The sequence below is a fragment of the Artibeus jamaicensis genome, unplaced genomic scaffold (assembly GCF_021234435.1).
Source record: "Artibeus jamaicensis isolate MK-2021 breed Jamaican fruit bat unplaced genomic scaffold, CSHL_Jam_final contig_467, whole genome shotgun sequence".
NCBI classification, from domain to species: domain Eukaryota; kingdom Metazoa; phylum Chordata; class Mammalia; order Chiroptera; family Phyllostomidae; genus Artibeus; species Artibeus jamaicensis.
The window spans coordinates 4,206,915-4,228,048 of NW_026521845.1; the positions used below are offsets into that span (position 1 = coordinate 4,206,915).

A 21,134-nucleotide genomic window follows, 5' to 3' on the forward strand; every position below is an offset into this window, starting at 1 on the left:
TCTTAGGTTCCATTATTTCTTTAATTTTTTTAGATTTCTCAGTGTGCAACTTTCCACGCAGACAACGATTTTAGTGCATCATGAACGCAGAGGCCTCCAGGTGGCTTGGCCTGTTCGGGCCCTTTGTGTCATTTGTATCCTATTGGCTAAGCTGGCTTTTACTTAGTTCTTCATTTTTTTCTTTGTAATTGTTATCTGGACACATTGGAAGTGAAATAATGAAGATGGCCACGAAGGTGAAAAATAAGGGCACACTGCTTTTTTCCCATGTAAAACGTGACGTGGTCTCCCCTCCAACGTTGTGAATCTCAGCACCTGACACTCAACAGCTAGGGTTTTTTTTAACTGCCTTGCTTCTGAGTCTTTTGCTGATACATAAACATGAAAGCAGATGATCACAATACAAATAAAACTGCTAAGTTTTAACCTGGAACGTTTAAAAGGTAAACTTCACAGCACTGTCTTAACAAACATTATATAAGGGCCAGAGTATAAACCTGATGTTTCCCTATTTTCCAGTCCGCACGTGCTATCAATGTGGGGATAGAACTATCCAGTTTGGCAAAGTGATTGCATACGGAGAAGCCCGGAGGAACCGGGAACCCAGTGAAGGTTCCGGCGTTCGAGCAGGTCTGGAGGAGCCGGTGGGGTTTTGAAGACAGAGATATAGCGTGCAGACTATTTATCGTATTCCCCCGTTACAACACTTCAGGTTCAGTTACTCATCCTATTCTAACTAATAGCACCTTTTTGCTGATCTCTTCTTGTAGCTCCAGCTTTCTGCAGAAACTCCCACTGCATGACCTCACTAAGAATGAATCCCATCAACTTCATTGTCTTGTGGATAAACCAAATAGTTTTCCAAATCACGTTGCTGGTACTATTCAGCTTGCTCATTCTTTCTTCCCTTCCCTGAAATGGGGAGCAAAGGAACAGGGGGGCTTTGCTCATTTTCAGTCTCTCCTCAGCCCTCCATGAGTACCTGCAGCCCCTGGTGTACCCGAATTTCTTTATAAGTGGTCTGATCACCAAGTCTCATACTGTATCACTTCATCAGCAAGTGGGTCCCTCCAGGCACACTAGGGGGTTCCGAAGGGCATGGACTGTGTTAAGGGTTCCCCATACCCTTGGATGGGATGCATTCGCTGTCTGTGTAGAGCGCGATCTGTTCTTGGTGCAAATGGAACCAGGGCTCCTGTATCCCCAGCAAGGTTGCAGGGGAGACAGACGTTGATGCTCAAAAACCAGCTCTCGGGTTCACGTCCTTGCTCTGGGTGGACCACTTCTGGGGGCATCCTCAGGGCTGGGGCGTGGCACCTGCGAGCCCACGTGCCAGGAGGCACAGCAAGGGTCCTGCACCAGTATCTGGTCCTCGACGTCTCAGGGAGCATCCCTGGTCCTTCACATGTTTCCCTTCTGCGGCTGGAGGAGTGCCTTCCTTCTTTTCCAGGATCAGGGAAACACCTCCCATTCTTGCAGATGGCAAGAAAAAAATAAAAGGGACTTTCCTGGGGCTGGAGCGGGGATTCCCTCTACAGGGACAGTGCGTGTTGCAGCCCGCCTACCTAGCTGAAGGCGTGCAAAGCCCAAACGCTTGGGAGCACCTGGACACTCCAAGCGTCCTGTGTCCCCTGCTCCGGGTCTGGAGCCCACAAATCCGCTAATTAAGCGCACCCTTATTGGTCATCCCCAAGGCCCCTCCAGGCGTCACCATGTTATGCAAATGAGGGGGCATCTCATTGCTCCGAAGGTGCACGCAGGGAGCCTGGGTGGCTTTGGGGACCGAGGCCCAGGGTCCCGCGCCCGGTGCACCTGCTGCCTTTCGGGGAAGCGCTCCAGCCTCACGCGGCGCACACTCCCACCAAATCCGCTCTTTCCAGGCACCGCGCCCCCCACCCCCAAGTTACTTTTGCATTCCCGGCTCCCCCGAGTCCTGGGGAACCAGAGGCGGTGCTGAGCCCGGGGGCGGTTCCTTGGCAGAGGAGATTCTGGTCGGAGCCAGACTTTTGCTCCTGGGCTGGGTTTGCATCATCCCCATCACACTCGGGAGGGCCAGAGGAGCCAGCCCCCTGCGGCCGGGGCTTCCGGCTCCAAGCGGACCCTCCCCCTCCGGGCCCCTTCCCCCTGCTGTCCCTCTCCAGGCCACGAGTCTCAGTCGTCCCCTCCCCTTCTCCACAACATTCGCTGTCTGCCTCCCTCTTCTCCTCCGTTGGTCTGTGTCCCCTACTCTTGGAGGAGGGATGGTTGATTTGGAGAGCGAAGTCCCCCCTCTGCCTCCCAGGTACAGGTTTCGGGATTTGCTGCTAGGGGACCAAGGATGGCAGAATGACGACAGGTGAGTGATGTGGGGCAGGGTGGTTCCCTCAGCATCAGCTGGAGGAGAGACAGGTGGGGAACCTGAGGGGGAGGGTGGGAGGGGAGGCCACGGGAGCCGGGGATGGGGAGCTAGCAAAAGGGACTCTGGTCTGTCTCTCCATTTTGACTCCATGGAAACATTGTCACAGACAAGGAACTCCTTCCCTTTCCACCTTCCTGTCCCTGCAACGGGTTTATTGCCTTTATGTGACGCTGATTCTTGTCTGAGTGTGTTTCCCTAGGGTGTGTATGAGGCTGGTATCCCAGGCAGAGAAATCCAAATGGCTCGCAGTATTGGTGTCGGGTTTCCTTTCCCCCCCAGGTGTTGGTGATCGCGTTCGCAGATGTGTTCAGGTTGCCCGGGGGAGCGCAGTAGAAACTTAAATCTCCTGCACCCATGTAGTTAGTCAGCGTTGTCCTGAGCAGGGGTGACCTGCCACCAGGTATTTTATGCTTTGTAAGCGTGTAGAGTTGCAGGTGGACAGTCAATTTAAATAAGTAACAGGTGGTTCCTGAACATGACAGCCTTTGGCATTGAAAAGGCTCACTTTGACGGGGCAGCTGTGACTATTATTAGTGACTGTGATCATGGTGTTTATAGAGAATGGTTGGTCCTTCTCACAATTGCAATATTTTTAACCAAAATAGCATATATGTCACAAAATTAAGATAAGTGTCAAAACTGGAATGTTCATTCTTAGCAATATATTGCTCATGTGATTTCTCTACAGCATCACTGCGTTGCCTGAACTTCTGAAATTCCTCCGGCTAGCTCGGTCTCATGACCAAAAAAGCACATTTTCTGCTTCATTGAATTTGGTATCTTCTGGGATGGTCATTTTATGTAGCACCTGCCACATTTCTTTGTTTTGAAATAATAAGCGAATTAGGCTCTCCATTCAGTTGAACTCTTTCCTTGAAGTTCATTTTGATAATTGACGTTGTATTTTAATTACAGAAGAGATCCATTATTGGTCTGATTCAAAAGCCTCTTCACTTACCCCTGGGAGGTCCCTTTCTTCTTTTCCTCATCGTCTCAGCTCCAATACCAACTCCTGTCCCTGCACACAGGGGACTGTATCTTGTGCACCAATGACTGATTCTTGTTTGGTCTCCTATCAATAGTTTCAAGGGATACAGGTGTTTTGCAGAGGATAAGAGTTCAACTCTAGCTCTTCTTTTTAGGCAAAGACATACATATGTGTGTGTTGGTTTAGGATTAAAAGAATGGATACCAATTTATCAGGAGGCTTGAGACATAATGTGTGCTGGTTGAAAGAAGAAAGGAAAGAAAAGCATACTTAAGCACAGGTGTTGCTAGTGGACAGGGAGATGTATTGTATCATCCTGGTTAAATGGCTTTTCAGGTGCAGTGCTCAAAGGGATTGCCTCTGTCTTTGTTACCTGAGGACCTGAGGTTCATCATGTAGAACAGAAATCCTCTCTTCTGTGTAGAAAGTTGGGGGGGGGGCACTCAGTGCATACAGAGGACTTGGTGGTGGAAGTGTTGTTTGCTTTTTAATGTTGTAGGCAAGATATTATTATTCATGTGGTTGCTGTCAACTTTCTGAGGACACTGCAGATGTGTGTCAGTAACTAAGAATTGTGGTCAGCTGAATGCTACCTACAAGAGTCGCTGCTATTTTGACAAAAAAAGTTTTGTACATTTATTCATAATATCTATTATAATAAAGAGTATGTTAGCCCAAGTTTATCTTAAAGATTGGCCATGTTTACTGTTAAAAAGGAGGAGTTAAACATTTAAGTTGCTCATCTATTCATAAAGACTAGACTAATTTTGTGGCTTTATGAAAATTTAATATTCAGTTTTGGTCCATTTGTTGTCCATCTTTGAAGACAAGAGACTTTGATGGGTAAAGACCCAGGGCCTTTGTTTATTTCTTCACTCACTGAGTGACTTTGGGCAAGTCATTCAGTCATAATAGATTCAGTAATCATAGTTCGGGAAGGTTCAAGGCTATCAGTTAATTAGCACTAAGTACTGGCTGGTGCTATGTGTTAATTATGCTATGTGTTATATATTTGTATGTATATTTGTATCTATATCCACACACATTTGTAGATATGTGTATTCATGTAAATATATGTATGTTAACTTATGCTATATGTTATCTCAGTCAGTCTTTAACACTCTCTGAATAATGGATAGTTATTTTAAGGAGGAGGACATAAAGTTTCCCAGGAATCAAATACTTCTCTTTGTAACATATCTTATAAATGTAAAAATGATGCTTGGGTTCAGTTCTTTGCCACTCAAATTCCTCAAGAAGCTCTGAAGTCCTTCCAGTGAATGAATTAGAATTGATAAGAATCACTTTTCGGTATTGAGCATGGTTTAGTTGCTCATTAAATGTTGACTCCCTTCTTCTGAGTTGCAGTTTGCAATTCTCTTTTTGTTTTCTCCAGAATCCAAAATTGATAGGCAGTAAGTGAAGCCGTCTCTTTTGTCTGTACTGTGGACACAGTGCCTCTTTGCACTGAAGTCTGAGGGGTCACGTGAGTCTGCTCCACTCTCTTCATGGCCTCCATCCCTAGAGTCAAGGAGGGAGCCCCCATTCCTGGAGGGGGACAGGGAGACTGTGTCTACCCACAGGTACCTGGGGTGCTCTGCCCATATTCTCTAGGCTGTTTTCTAGATACCCTCTGCCCGAGGTTTTTGTTTCTGTCTTTGTTCTTCTTCCCCTTGGCCTTGGGGTGCAGCACAGCACCACCCAGCAAGCAGGATTATGATGGGAGCTTCCTTTCCCCTGGGCTGGTACAACCCGGAGGCGCCTTCTGCACATGCGGGGCTGAGCTCCACCTGCCCACAGTGGTAACTGGCTGATACTGTAGACTTTCTTGGCTTCCTTTCCATCATTCCCCTATTGGTGTTTTCTGGATCATTTCCCAAATACACTTACTCACCTATCCTTGCAAGATCTGCTCCTGGGGGAATCTGAACCCAGGTGGGGTGGTCTCCAGAATCACATCCTAGAGATGATGGTGGAAGAGATGCCTGGGAAGCAGACCACTCTACCTTGCTTTCCATGTTAAGGATTTTCCAGTCAGTCTCAGTAGGGCATGGGTGACTGGTATGGGAAATGGGGGAGGGCTTTGAGTGATGTGGGAGAGGTGCTGTTAAAGAGCAAACCACGGTGGCTTCTCAGGACACAGAAGTGTGTACTCCACACCCAAGACCCTTTGTGAACTAACCTTGCATCGATAGTTCGCTGAAGTTTCATTTGCACCACCTCTTGGTAAGGAAACACACGTACATAATGTACAGGTAAGGGTATAGTTATGTGGTGAATAATAGCATTTTGGTCAACTACAGTCCATGCACCTACAGTGGTCCCATGAGATTATAATGGAGAGGAAGAATCCTTTCACCCAGGGATGCTGTAGTGACGCTGTAGCCATCAGAATGCCCCAGCACAGTGTGTGTCTCTTGTGTTTGGGGGGACACTGGTGTAAATGCACCCACTGTGCTACCCTGAGGGAAAGTGCAGCACATTTGCAAACAGGTACAGCTCATGATGCTTGATAATGGCAATAAATGACTGTTACTGGCGCGTGTATTTGCTACCCTATACTTTTGATCGTTATTTTGGGGGGTCCTCTTTCTACTGAAATCATAGGCTGTGAAGGTCTGCTGGGGTCTGCCAGCAGTGGCCTCCTGTATATCAGGAGTGCCAAGTCCCAACAGGGCATCAGTTTCCCTGGGGCGTGGTTCAGTCTCATGTTGTTTGTGCAGGGACCTGCTGCACAGGTGTGTAGCCCAGGATCACCAGGCGGTGCCGTACAGCCTAGGTGTGCAGTAGGCCAGACCCTCTAGGTTTGTGTAAGTGCACTCTGTGATGTTCACATGAGAAAATGACCTAATGACACATTCCTCAGAATGTATAGCCTTTGTGAAGTAGGCGTGGCTATATATAATGTACATGTAATGAACCTATACTCTATGAAATACAGCACACATATGTAATATGTGCACAAGGTATATGTCGGTGCCATTCTTACTGAATTACCTCCCCTTCATGTGCTTCTGATATCTGTTTCTGTGTAGGACATGGGAACAGACATAGTGTGCAGGTAACTTAGCGCATGGATGATGCTAGTTCAGGGACCTATGGAATAAACTTGAGAGTTGCTAAATGACAACAATGCTTATGCCTTAGAGATAATGCATATGTCTGCTGTATATATGATGCACATTTATTTCTTCGGTATCCTTAATAAAACACACAAATCTAATTCAAATGGTTTGCACAGTATTTCCTTAGTGGTCATTTATCCCTTCAGCTAATATCTGAGTGTATGCGGCACTGCAGGGCCTTACTGAGTTAGGTTCTGGGAAACCATGTAAGAAAGACTATGAGACAGTGTCTGCTCAGGAGGTGTTCACACCTCCTGATAATTACAGGGGCACTTCCCCCTAGAATATTGATGGTATTTTGTTACAGGGATGGCTTGCAACATTTCCATTTTAAAACTGTCCAAAAGATCATGCGCTATTGTAAATTGGATAATGAGTATTTGCTTGAAATACATTAGCAATGGGTCAAAGTGTTTGGTATATTTTGAATGTAACGTTTAAAACAGTTGGTCCCTCCAAAGATGCTCCCTGTTTGGCGCTGACTGACCAGAAGCTGAACAGAACGGGTTGTCTGAGGAAGCCGTACTACAATCCATAGAATCGCTGCTGTGTTGGAATCCCACGAGCCTGCGCTCTGGGTGCCCACACGGTGACAGCTGTCTGGTCTCTTTTAATCTTTCTAAGATTCATAAAACCATAAAGGTTTAGAACATTCTCCTGAAGTCAAACATGGCAACTGCCAGGTTTGAAATGCCCTCAGACGGTTAGAGCAACGCCTTCCACGACTGCCAAGGAGCCTTAGACATTTTAAAATTTGGGACACAATGTGCTTGATGTGGCTGAATTATCACAATGGTGGATAAAGCTGTTAATGGACAGTTCTTGGTGGCAGTCATGTAGAAGTAGGGCCATTTACTTAATTAACACCATTTTAGTTTTCAAGTATGTGTTCAGTTGTTTCAACTCCATTAATTTCAAATATATCTTTCATATTTTATAGGTTGCATTTAGAAGCAATGCAAGCAAGTCACGTAATGCATTGCAGTAACTGAAAACATAACAGGATTTGAACAAGTGCAATCCAATCAATTAATGGTTTAAGGGATATCTATAAAGTAGGGGACATGTTCAGATAGTTTTTGGAGTATGTGTAATTTTAGATTTCTTACAATTCAGTGATATTTATAAAATTAAATTAAATCGGAGGAATAGGTTTTGGATTGGTAGATGACACATGTATATAATTTACCAATTTTATCACCCTTAATAAATTACATATTGTTTTGAAAAGTAGCCACTTAATGTAAATGACTTAGTTTAAGTTTTAAGGTCAGGTCAGAAAGGAGTGAAGTGTTATTTTTACTGTTTAATTATATCGTAAATTCAACCATGCATGTGCAATACCTAGGAAAAAAGATTTGAGCATTTATTGTTAGAGGGAGAAACCAGACAAGCCGTGTTTCGTAGTACTAGCTATTATATTAAAGGAAATCTTCACAAATAAGGCAAAAAATTACCTACTTTTGAATTATGTAATAGTTATCAAGAACTCAGATTTTAGTATCTAATGTAAAAATATCTTGACTGGCTCTTAGAAATAAAACTGAAATATAGCTTTGCAAGTTACTGAAGAGTTTGCTTTTAAAGTTCAATTCCATTTACTCATTCTCATATACCCATTCTCTGAATATGGTTATGCATTAGCAAGAGCTCTTCTGTAAATAAAACACTTTTAACTTTTCCAAGTACCTCTACCTATAATATGTCTTGGGTAAGGGAGGGTGGAATGTAGTAATTTAATTTTCCACAATAAGGTATTTGACATTTTAGATTAAGCTTTCTACTAAACAGTTTTTCCATAGCAGCTTCAAGTAGTTTGAGGATGGGTATAAAAATACCTTTCCATGTGGGTAACCAAGAAAATGATTTTAGCTAACTCATTTTTATTAAAATCAGCATCCTTTATCTCTTCTCTCTTATGAATGTAATTCAACTTCTACAAAAATAGATTGGAAACGTAGTATCAGAAATAATACAAATGAAGGCTAAACACTCGTAGCTTGGTCTTCATTATCAGTACGAAAAGCAATGAGACTTATAGTGTGTTGAGTTGAACACGAACCTGCAGCTAGGCCATGATTTTTCCTCTTCGCTGTTGTTAATGGTGAATGCGATGTCTTTTATTGGCTTTTGCAAATCACGTTCTTGTTTCTTACAATGTTTTATATGTCCACAAATCATTTTGTCATTGATAGCTCATTAGTTTTTATTAGTGTATTTATGAGCTATCAGTGTTGACTTCGGTTGTCTAAGTTACCTTTAGTAAATGAAGCAAAAAGCAATATTTTTTCCACAGTGAAATTTACCCAGTTGCTTTATATATTTATAGTTTGAAATTAAACTGATGTGGCCTCTTTTGTGTGATATTTATTACATACCTTCAATCAAGATGTTTTTTAACTAATGCTCTCCCTGAGTATTAAATTGCCAATTAAAAATTTATCTATAAAAGTAAAAAAAACAATAGGCAATGATCCAGAAAGACAGTTACTTTTAGTCTCTGACAATCCTGTACTAGATATAGGGTTTTTTTTTTACGGGCCATGGGAAAAAAAAAAACAATTATTTTGTTCTCAAGGATGTCAATTATCAGACAACAGTCAAGTTGCAATTTAAGAGAATGGGATGGGAGGGAAGGACTACTTCTGGAACACTGCCCAAAATCTCATCTTCAGTATAAATCCAAAACTGGTCAGGGGGGCTACACACTGTGGAATACAAGTGAGGGCAGGGGGTCGGAGGCCCTCCTCGTGTGGATTGGCCCAGGTCAGGAAGGCTGCTAAGCAGGGCCCAAAAGTCTTTTCAGGTACAAGTGGTAGTGTTGTGTGAGGGTCTTAAAATTGTGAGCAAATGGCCAAACTTTATAAGCAAACAAATGATAAAGACCGAATATAGCTACATATTTTACTCTTCCAGTTAAATAAAATGTAAACTACTGTCAATCTACCCAACATTTGATATTATCCATATTAAATATTTATACCTAATATCTATTTATGAATCATGATTATTGGGCTTCGTTGTAATTCACAGAGACATCAAGAAGTCTGCCACATGCTGCCACCATGAGCTTGACTTTCTCGGCCAAACCTCAGTGTCAGTTTTCCATTGCCTGAAATAATCATGCGTATTTACAGCTTTCCCAACACCGTGTGTTATGTCACTGTTGTTTTCTTAGTTGTGCACTCATGTGCTTCAGAACAAGTGCCACGCTGCCTTGGAAGCCCAGCAGGCCGCCACCTCCAACCATCCACTACTTCAAAGCTTTGTTTGTGATGTTTGGCCCCCTAACTTGGCCCAGCATCTGGGTTTTGGGTGACCCTGAGCCACGAAGATGTTTGATTGCTTGCGGTACATAAATAAAAACCCAGGCTCCTTGAAGGCAAGAGAACACGGTGAAAATGTCATTGGATCCTTCTTATCTGAACAGCTGGGAGCAGAAGAGAGGATTCGAAATTTCTGACCTTGACTCCTCAATAATTAGATACAGCTGGGAGAAGCTCTTAAACGGAATCTAAGATGTAAAGTGCAATTTGAAGGGAAGGAAGAACCACTGCACATACTTGGAAAAATAAATCTCCCGTGTCAGCTAGTTCAGAGGACCAGCCATATGAGATTTATTTGTCTCCTCCGGCGGGAGGTGGAGGTGGGTCGAGAGTTGGGAAGTGAAGAGTTAGGCTAGAGGCTGGAAAGCCCTCATTGTCTGAAAGGAACAGGGGTGAAACAGCCCTCGTTTGGGGGAGAAGAGGACCCACATAAAAGCAAGACTGCAGACAGTAAGATTTTTTTCCATGATATTGTCTTGGACCAATCATATTTATTCGCTTTTTTTTTTTTTTTTAACAAATGGAAGCATTGCAAGAAAATAGAAATGAACTCAGACTGTCAAGCGTGGCTGGTGTCTAGGGACAGTGGTTGGCAGCTAGTCCCCCAATCTTCGCCCCTCTCATGTGCAGAGTCTTACCTGGGCCTGTCTTTGGAACCGCGCTATGGTCCCCTCAACACCCCAGCGATTATGCCACGACTTTCCAGAGAGTCCGCCCCTTCTGTGTGCACATTCCTTGAACTCAGAGTTGCATAATTTCCAATTTTTACACTATATAAATATGTATAAGAAATGGATGTTGTGTATACAAGGCCCGAAAGCAGTGCATGTAGGAAATAAAATCGAACCAGGGATCACCAGTTTGATTACGAGTCTAGGGTACATGCTTGGGTTGTGGGCTGGGTCTCAGTTGGGGATGCTTGAGAGGCAAATACACATGGATGTTTCTTTCCCTCTTTTTCTCCTTCCCTTCCCTTCCCTTCCCTTCCCTAAAAATAGATAAATAAGATGTTTAAAATTTTTATTGAAAAAGAAATAGGGGTTGCTTGTTCTCAACTTCCCAGCGCTGGACTTTGCTCAGAATCATGGTGATGAGTTGTTATTAGCAGGCACACTGAGCCCATCTTGTAAATCAGCATGTGAACGAGGATAAAGGTGGATTACCGCATTTCAACCTCCTGAAACTCCCCGTGGGAAAACCTGTGGACTGTCCACATATTGCAAACAGCCAGGTGTAACAATGGGACCAGATGTGCGGTTTCATAATGGACAGCCTGCTGTCTCGGGTCTGTCACAGTGGAAATGCCTCATGGTCTCCCAGGATTTAGGGTGATCAGTGAGCAGGGCAAGTACCACCGAGAGTGATGGCAACGACTTGAGTCACTACCACACTGTGTGGTGAGGACATGGGCTGTTTTACTTATTTCTAAGGAACATACACAAGGTAAGGGAAAGAGAAAAGGTACTTGTCTTAAATCCAGTGAACCTTCACCAGAGCTTAATACATGCAGCACATTGCTCCAGGCACGTGATGTGTATTGTTTCATTTAATCTGCATGCCAGCTCTGAGGAATTGTTACTTCCCTGTTTTTACAGATGAATGACCTGAGTTACAGAAATATGTAACTCATTCCAGGCTACATAATGAAATAGGTACACCCAGAATCTAATTATTGTGCCTACCAATGGCATTTACAACACAGACAAATGGAATTGGATGCTGTTTCAGAACAGAAGGAATGAAAGGCCACCTGGTGGGAATGCTTTTGGAGGCAGGGAAGTCACAGGGCCTCTGCCTCCCTCTCGGCTGGCGTGACAGTGACAACTCAAAGGGACAGGCATGGAGTTTTGGAGTTGGTAATATTTTGGGGGGAGAAAATGATTTTTCCCCTCTAGATGTAGAGTATTGTTCTTCTAGATGGAGTGAATGGATTGAAATAGTAAATTAGTAAAACAACTAAAGCAGAGATTTTATCTACCTACCTATCTGTCTATGTATCTGTCTATGTACCTACCTACCTAGCTACCTACCCACACGACAGCATATATGGAATCAAAGGATCCTTATATAAGATCCTACAAGTAACTTACCAAGATTCTTAAAATGAAGCTTTGGCCAGAGTCATCCATTCCACTAGCTGTTGGTGACTATAGTTAATACACAACAATGATCTTTCTTTCGATATGGCTGGTTTTTCTCCTCGTGTTTCTTAGTAAAACTTCAGGGATTCCCACTTATATTTCCCTAAGGTGTTTGAACCTGTGTGAAATTCTTTTTTCTCAGCTACGGGACTGGTGCTAATGAAAACTCTCTTGGAGAGAGATTACAAGATTGAAACGTGGTGATGTGTAGTAACTCGACCGAGGGTTTCACACTTAGCCCTACCTGTTAGAATGTCTGCCCTGTTGCAAAGAGGGTTTGCAGTGGTTCACATAAACGGGCGTGACAGCATGATATAAAGACATAAGTAGCAAACACAGCAGAACAAAAGGTACTGGCAGGGGGACCACATGAGGTGTAGAGATGGCAGCACCCACTATGTGTCCCGGGAGCTCCACCCGAGTCACCAAAATGGGCCACGGAGTGAGCCAGAGCAAAGAACACTCAGCCAGTTGCAAAGATGAGAAAGAAACTGGTCATTCAGGAGAAATTCAGCTTTCCTTGGCACTTGATTGGAAAGGACATTGCTCCCACGGACCAACCATTCGTGTACGGTGTTCGCCCACTATCCCATCATAAATCACGGCAGGTTTCTGAAGATGTTCGCGACCAACACTGCCAGGTGCTGAGAAAACTAGAAAGAATTGTTCACTTCAGGTAGATCCACCGGGCACACACAATGTGCTTCAGAATATCTCAAACAAAAAAGGCATGCCTGAGGTTACGGATGGATTAGGACTTTCATGTAACCTTCCTTAAAAAAATTATGTAGGTGACTTTGACTAACAATTAATAATGAAAAAGTTTAGAGTGTGAGTCTGTTGTGAACCTGACATATAAATACAGTCGACGGAGGCTAAGACAGCTGTGTCTTTGTGCACGACTTACGAGGGGTCTAACCCAACACGTACCTCCTTGTGGGTATGCTCACCTCCTCGCTGATACTGGGTTAATTCACTTATTATCTTTTTCCACAGATGCCAAAAGTAAATTCCATACAATTTAACAGTCTATTAAGACTGGAAGCATCCTGAATTTAATTATTTATGTAGCTCTATCTACTTCTATATACATAGTGATATATTCAATGCATTAAGTGCTGTATTATTGCAGACTTCTGGTTGCTAAGTAGTTGATATGAGACAAAGAGCCTTGAATAAGAACATTTTTTCAAATCACCTACCACCACCGATACCACTAGCATCCTCCCAATTCTCCGTTTAAAAACTTGACAGTAGTTTTGTACTGCTTTTTTCAGCTTGCTTTCCTAATATTTAAAAAAATATTTTACTTATTTATTTATTTATTGTTAGAGAGGGGAAGGGAGGGAGAGAAACATCAACGTGTGAGAGAAATAGGGATCAGTTAGCTCTCACATGCCCCCAACTGGGGACCTGGCCCCAAACCCAGGCATGTGCCCTGACTGGGGATTGAACCTGAGACTTTGGTTTGCAGGCCGGCACTCAGTCCACTGAGCCACACCAGCCAGGGGTCTTAATGACTTTTTGATCTTTCTGTATTCTAGTTCAGTAGGATTTCACTTCTTACTTAAATCACTGCAGTGCTCACTAACATGCCTCAGTGTCCCAAGTCTGTTCTGTACATTCTATCTGTAATAATCTTCCACACTTGACTCAAGCTGCATTCACCCGATGCACTTTCATTATTGTCTTCTCAAGCACGGTGCATGTTTTCGAACCCACGCAATGTCACTAATGGTTACAATGTGACATTGAAACTGCTTAGCTCAGTCTTCAGTGCTGTTCATTAATTGGCTCCTTCATTAATTCCTTCTAAATTGCTTTTTGGAATGTAATCAGCTCTGACCTCACATGCTCATACCCACTCCATAACCTTGGCTTCTATTAATGGTACCATGATGTGAGGGTGTCATGCAGCTGTCCCCTCCCTGTCACCCTCTCCTTCACGGCTGGGCCTGAAACTGGACACGGAGCTAGAGTGACTAATGAAATCTTTGAAATCCATATATTCTACTTATTGCTATGTTTTATAATCACATGCTCTTTTAGGTATAACATAAACTACTCCCGAGAAAAAGCCATGTCTTCGATTCATTTTGCATCCTCTTACATTTTTTTAAAAGATTTTATTTATTTATCTTTAGAGGGGAAGGGAAGGAGAGAGAGAGAGAAACATCAATGTATGGTTGCGTTCGTGCGTCCCCTGCTGGGAACTGGCCTGCAGGGAACCTGCCTGCAACCTGGGCATGTGCCCTGACTGGGAATCGAACTGCCTCTTACATTTTTTTAATACAAGTGGTTTGGATGGAGCCTCCAAGAATTTTAATTCTGTAATATAAAGAAGACATCTTGGAAGTAAAAAAAGTTCCAGCTATGAATATATATATGTGCACCACACACACACAAGATTATGACAAAAATAATGGGTCGTTTCAGTTTGAGACCTTTTCTCCCAAGGAAACAAGGTCATTTTTTAAAGCTCATTCTAGCCCCAGTTATGGCAGTTTAAATATTCTGACTTGGAAATGCTGTTCCCACATCTTGTTTAACAGTCACAGGAGTTTTCCTTCAGATGTGGTCAAGCCACGTGTGTGTAAGTGCACAACCCGTCTGGTGACAGTTCCAATGACTCAGAGTCCATTCTGAAACCTACACAGGCAGCTGTTCGGGGACAGCCATCAACTGCTGGATGGCCAGCAGTGCCCTGGCTGAGGGACGCATGGGGGTCTCCCCAGAGACCCTCCCCACCCAGCTCAGACACCAACAGGCAGTGGTCTCGGTGCTGATGTCATTGGACCAACAGAAAGAATTACATTTTTTTTGGTCTCAGTTCCTGTAAAATTGTTTTCTTAATGAGGAACAGGGTAGAATGTCTAATTTGGCAGTGTTCAGGATAAGTAGAATGATTCTCTTCAGGAATAAATAATATGTAAAATGTATCAATGACTGTCATTTACACGTGTTCCAAAGTCTTTGAATAGAAGAAGCATGTTATTCTAAGACACGTGCATTCCTGTTATTGTTCTGTTTACCAGGTCAGATCTTTACCTGTTTGTTTTTGTTGCAATGAGTGGCCACGTTTGGTTTAACATCACTCTGAAGTCCTAGGAATAAGCTTTTAATACATCTTTGTGCATTTGCTGCATATTACCACCTGGCAGGAAGGAGGGAGAGAGACTCTAGTCACTTTTGGACATAGATAATTAAATCTGTGCTTAAAAAGGCTAATTATAATGTTTGTTATAAAGTTGCTCTGACTTGCTGATTCTATTCTTCCTACCACATCGTCCAAGTAATTTCTCCTTTTACTAGACCCTATAACATAGGGAGGGGAAGCCTCTCTGTGCACCCCAAGTTTTCTTCGAATTGAACTTATTCCTGCTACCGTAGGAGGCAGGATGCCACGGGAGAGGGACCTCAGTGATACGGTGGATACTGTCCCGGAACTTACGTTGTGGTGGAGACCTAGACATACAAAGTAACTCACATAAGTTAGAACATGGTCCAAGGCACAGAACTATGGGGAGAGGTATCGGAAAACACTCCTTGGGGAATTCTAGAAAGACAGAAATTTGACATATTAGGGTTCATGTGTTAGAACTAAAGTAATGGCTGGCACAGGGTGTAATCCACTGGGCAAGATCAAGGGGAAAATGCAGGAAAGAGACTACATTAGAAACGGCATTGGATACAGGGGCATCAGTAATGGATATTAGCAGTTGGTGGGGTGGAGAACTTTTATTGCCAAGTGCAGGAATTTGATTACTGTTGTCCTGTGCACTGTGGGGAACTGTTTGAAGATTTGAATATGGGAGTTGCGTGACCAAGGTTCAAGCATTTGTGGGATTATTTCAGAACCGTGTGGAGTAGTCTAGAAGATGGAGTGGCAACATTCATTAAGCTAAAAAATATCAAAATAAAATTGGCAGGTATCCCCTCCCTGCAGAGGAAGAAAAGAAAAAAGATTCATTCCGCTATTTTAATGAGCTATAAGAGGTGGAGCAGTGATAGTGAAAATGGCAAAAAACATCCAATAAAAAACTTGGGCAATATCATTAAGGAACTTGAGGATGGATGGGGGTGAAGAATACTGGAAAGTGTGAGGAAACCGGAAAAGAGAACCGCCCTGGCTGGTGTAGCTCAGTGGACTGAGCGCGGGCCTGCGAACCAGACAATCGCGGTTTGATTCCCAGTCAGGGCACATGCCAGGGTTGCAGGCAGGTTCCCTGCAGGCCAGTTCCCAGCAGGGGACGCACGAAAGGCAACCATACACTGATGTTTCTCTCCCTCTCTCCTTCCCTTCCACTCTAAAGATAAATAAATAAAATCTTAAAAAAAAAAAAAACAGGAAAAGAGGACCAATCTGTGTCACTGTTTCTTGTGGTCTTTCACTGGAATTCCACATCACTCCACATTTGGTACAAATTCTAGGGTGCACATTTCTGGTTTCTCATGAATCTGCCTTGCAAAACATCCCCAAAAGGTGCTATTTTTTGTGTACTCGTTTTTGTTATTGATGAAATTTAATTTCATTCAATTTTTCTCTGGAATGAATTCGTTGGGAGCATGTCAGGATGTCAGAATGAGGTACACTGAGCAGTCCTCATTTTCTAGTGGGTGTTTATTTTATTTTTCATCATGTTCCACTTAATGAGGCCACTGGATAGTCAAAAAGCAACTATCAGAGCTGGTGCTACATGCTCTATGGGTTATTTGTGGTGCTTTAAAAAAAAACAAATTAAAATGGTAGATTCGAATTGCAGTGAAAATAAAAACACTTTTTCTCTTTTGAACACTTATATAAACATGTGTCTATAAATTACTGTAATTAAAGCCTACAGAGCTAAATTTGAAGCATCCACCTAAATTAAGGCTTGGAAATGAAAACACAATACTTAGCAATCTTAAGAATGACATAGAACGTTAATAAATGATAATACTTGGTGACTTGTGGCATTATGCTATGTAATTAAATAATTGTAAGGGAAAGGTCATGCACTTTCAAAGTCAATGTAGTCTAGTTTATGGGGGTATAAACTCAACAGAGACTCCTATTTCTTGGTTTGCTGCCCTTCAGCATTGAAACAACAGAGTCTTGGGCAGCTATTTGATCTCTGTAGTTCTGCTCTTATCTGCAGAATGAGGACAATAATCTTACTGCCCTTGGGAAGTGAGACCATCTTCAGAGGTGTTTAGCTCTGCTCTGGGTAATAATTACTGCTAATGGTATTTGTTTTTGTTGTTATTTTATGAGTAGTATGTTAGAAATTTTAGGCTTTCTAGTCAATCTTTAGAAATCATTCATATGTTATTTGACTTTTGGTTATGATTTAGAAAAGTCATTTTTGAAAACACCTTTAAATATAGGATAGGCCATTTCTTAAAGTTTCATCTCATTTTTTTCAATGCCTAGAATATTTTTATTTGTTTCTTTGTTTTTCCACTCTTACCTCTCTCCTCTCTGGAAACCATCATTTTTGGTCTCTGTATCTATGGGCCTATTTATTTGTTTTTGGAATCCACAAATAAGTGAAATCACATGGTATTTGTCTTTCTCTGATTTATTTCACTTAGCATCATCCAGTAGCTTTGAGGAAAGTAGTATCTTGGTAGCAAATTTACTGCTGTTTTTTTGTTTCATAAGCCCTGAATCTATTTTAACAGTTTTATGGTGATTGTGCTTTAGAGAGTCAAGCTCCAGGATAAAGGATTCTTTTATTATTTACAGAAAACAAGACTTGTGTTCTCCTAGGAACACTGTTAAATACTGCAGCTGAGATCAGGAGAAGAACTCCTGAAGAATATGTAGTTTCGAATAGGAAGATATAATGGAAGAAATGGTAAATTGTACCACCTAGGGCTTTAAAATAGTTTTTCCTCAATTTTAATTTTAGTGTATGTTTCTCCCTACTTGTCTTACTGATGACTTATGTTTCACAAGAGGAAAGGCAGTTGGGTGTTGGTTGTCCCAATAGTGGGCTAAGAAAGTGACATGGCATCAAATCACTTACCGTCATTAATGGTAACAGAAAAGAATTCTGACTCATGTGAGTGTTTCCCTTCTAGCAACAAGGGAAGTCCACAGGCATCAAACCATCTAAGGCCCTGCATGGTTAAACCCTGATAATATCGCTCATAGCTTTACTATTTAAAATCAGTGGTTTAAAAATTCCATGGGGCTTTAAATAAACTTATAAAGTAGAAAATCCAGTAGCAAGAAGAGAGTTGAAGACTTGATTAATCTCTTTCTATAGTGAAGAATTCAGTAGAGTTGAGATTTATATGCACTAAAATAGATAATCTCTAGATTTACATGTGTTTAGATATTATTGAAAAAGATGATGCCATTCTGAATATACTAAAGATATGATGATAAATGGGTGTATGTACATATTTAAAGTAGAGCAGAAAGGTCCCATTATCCAGAACTGCAAGAGGTGTTATCAGTGTTTATTCTCCCTATCAAAATATTGTCAGCAGATATAAACGCTAAAGTAGCTGAAAGTATGAAGTGCATCATGAATTATAAGTTCTCAACCTCTAGATAAGCTATTCTGTTCTCAGTCTGTGAACTTTTAAGACAATGTCTGGGGAATTGAATTGACAAATCGAATGGATGAGGGAATGAAAGACTTTTTGTTTTTATTAAAAAAAAGAAAAGAACTGTTCTAAAATAATTCCATTCCTTTTGTTGTTCTGCTTTTCACAATTTATCAAATGCACTCTGTCATCATTATATAGCATTATTTTGAATTAGTCAGCCTCCTCTTGGCCATAGTAAGTCCTCCGTTATTTCCACTAAATTGGCCAATCCATTGCATTCACTTGAGCAAGCAGAATGACAAAGGAAATCTGTTAGCATTCATTGTTAAAATAAAGGTGCCTGGTCTGAAAAATCAAAATAGAAATCAGATGTACACAGAAGAAATCTGTAAAGGCCTTTAAGTTCCTTTTACATCTGATTGTCCTCATACTTGCAAATAACAAAGCTTGGCAAATGCTGAGGGATCTGCCCCTTTGCCTGAAGACTGATTCCTATTCTGAGCAGAACATGTGAGTTGAATTCTCCCTGGGGCCCAGGTTCAGTGGAATAGCCCCTGTGTCCAGGGTTTACCTTTGCTAAACACCTCTCTCCCTCGCAAAAACAAAACAACACAAAAGAGAAGATACTGTGAGTCTTGCCTTGGGACTCAAAGCAGACTCCCGAATGTGAGACTAGGTAAGAAATCACAAACTTCATTTGTACTTGGGCAGAACTTTATCCAAAATTTCACTGGGACTCTTGAAGCCGATTAAGTTTACTCTGAGTCCCAAGTTCCCTGGTCTGGCAAAGCCTATTAATTTTGTATTAAAATAAATCTTGATTAGAAAAAAAATTAACAGGATTTTTGACAATATTTCTAATCACTGCAATGTTTAATCATAAAATTTTCTGAGAATATGTTCATTCATCTGTCCTCTCTGCTAACCCGTCTTTCTCCGGAGCCTTCTGGAATTCTTGCACCATGGTAAATGAACTTCCCTAAACCCTTCATTTTTTTCAAAGAGAGTTTCCTCCATTTGCTTCTTTTAATAGGAACCCAGCGGCAACATTAGGATCTTCTCCATAAATGCTGCTCATTGCTCACACACTCGTACTTCTGCCCCATGTCCACAGGCTGAGGGTATGGTACTGTTCTTACAAATCATTGACCATTACATCTCTGTATGTTTGGAGTATAATTTTTCCTTGTCACTGTTCCATCAGCATTTTGGGGATTCATTCATGGAGGGCAGGGTGCAAATACCCATTCTTTCCCCTTATCTCTGACTCTACTGTAACCCTTTGCATGTCCTTTACCAAAGGAACAACCTGTTCAAGACCCTGCCTTAGTAGTTCCTTGGGTTTGCTGACTCTGGTGTCCAGTTGCCTTGAGCATCCTCTTGTAAGCCTGAGTCTTTGCCTATCCAGGGTCCCTTCACTTCTGCTAACCAAGCCTGTAGGGCCCACTCCATGACTGCTGGTCCTCCCTGCCCTCATCCTTACTGATAGTGCACTGACCCATTTTTACATCAGGCCCTCCCATTTTTCCACGTCCCACCTCCATGCATCTCTCCTGTTCACTTTAGGTCTGTGTTTTCTCTTTTTGCCTCTTATTTACTCTTCTATCTCTTGCACTTTCTTTTGTCTTACTGCTCCACAGAGCCTCCTATTAAAGTTTCTGATCATCTGGAGCATGTTGCCTCCAATGAACAATGGTCTGCTTCTTTTTCTAGAAACTTCTGCCTCTGGGTTTCTACAACATCATTCTCCTTTACTTCATGTCCTGCACATTTTTTCTTAGTTCTTCATTACAGATTTCCCTTCTTTTATTTCTTCCTAAAAATTATATTTTATGAAGGGTTTCTCTTTGGTAATTTCCTATTTTCACTGCTTACCTCATTCTAGTTTACTTAGTCAGATTTCAATTACTTTAGTGATATATTGATGAGGTACAAATCTGTTTGACACATTCCTTTATCCAGAACTCTAAAGTTATACATATACCCATCTTTCCACAGAATGACGGGACATAGCTGTCCAACAGATACCTCAACCAGAATGCCCACGCTTGATTCAATCATCTCTTTAAAACTTTTCAAAGTTTAAAATACCACGAAAATTTAAGAAAATGAGTGGAGAAAAGCATGCAGGGAATCCAGGAAACTGGACTGTTCAGCTCAGATCTCTGCAGCTGCCTCTAGAGTATTTCCTTTGGCACTAAGAACTCGGGGTGGAAACGTGTTTATGGACTTGACCTCCTTAATAGACCATTTATGTAACATTCCTTTTTACTGGACATTCTTCTAAGTACTCCATATCTCCCATGAGAAGTATAACAGTGTTCCATCTTCTAGATGGAGAAGCTGAAATGCAGGGAGTTAAGTGACCAAACAATGGTAGCAAAGCGGGAAATGGCAGAGGCAGAAACTCAGACCCTATTGGTGACCACTAGGCTGTGTTGGAAGATGATAGGAATATATAGGAAGGGGATGTAAGGGTGAGTAGGCGTCTTTGGTTCCTTTCCTCTAAATCTAGTGTTCATAAACAGATAAATCAGTAGATGCTAATTAAATACCTGTTGATTTTGAAATATATAATACATCTTTTTAAGGGAAGCTTTCCTGAAGGACTGC

At 42.0% G+C, this 21,134-nt stretch overlaps 1 protein-coding gene across 6 annotated transcripts in view; it reads left to right on the top strand.

The window, feature by feature from the left end:
• The first annotated feature begins 1,780 nt into the window (after positions 1-1,780).
• Positions 1,781-21,134, top strand: part of KCNT2 (potassium sodium-activated channel subfamily T member 2) — a 197,967-nt gene continuing 178,613 nt past the window's right edge. For 5 of the 6 annotated variants that reach the window (XM_053667314.1, XM_053667318.1, XM_053667319.1 and 2 more), the window contains exon 1: positions 1,781-2,335. In XM_053667314.1, coding sequence (XP_053523289.1) covers positions 2,241-2,335 — 95 coding nt within the window. In that variant the 5' untranslated portion in view covers positions 1,781-2,240. The remainder of the gene's footprint in view (positions 2,336-21,134) is intronic. The other variant, XM_053667317.1, reaches the window with a different exon arrangement.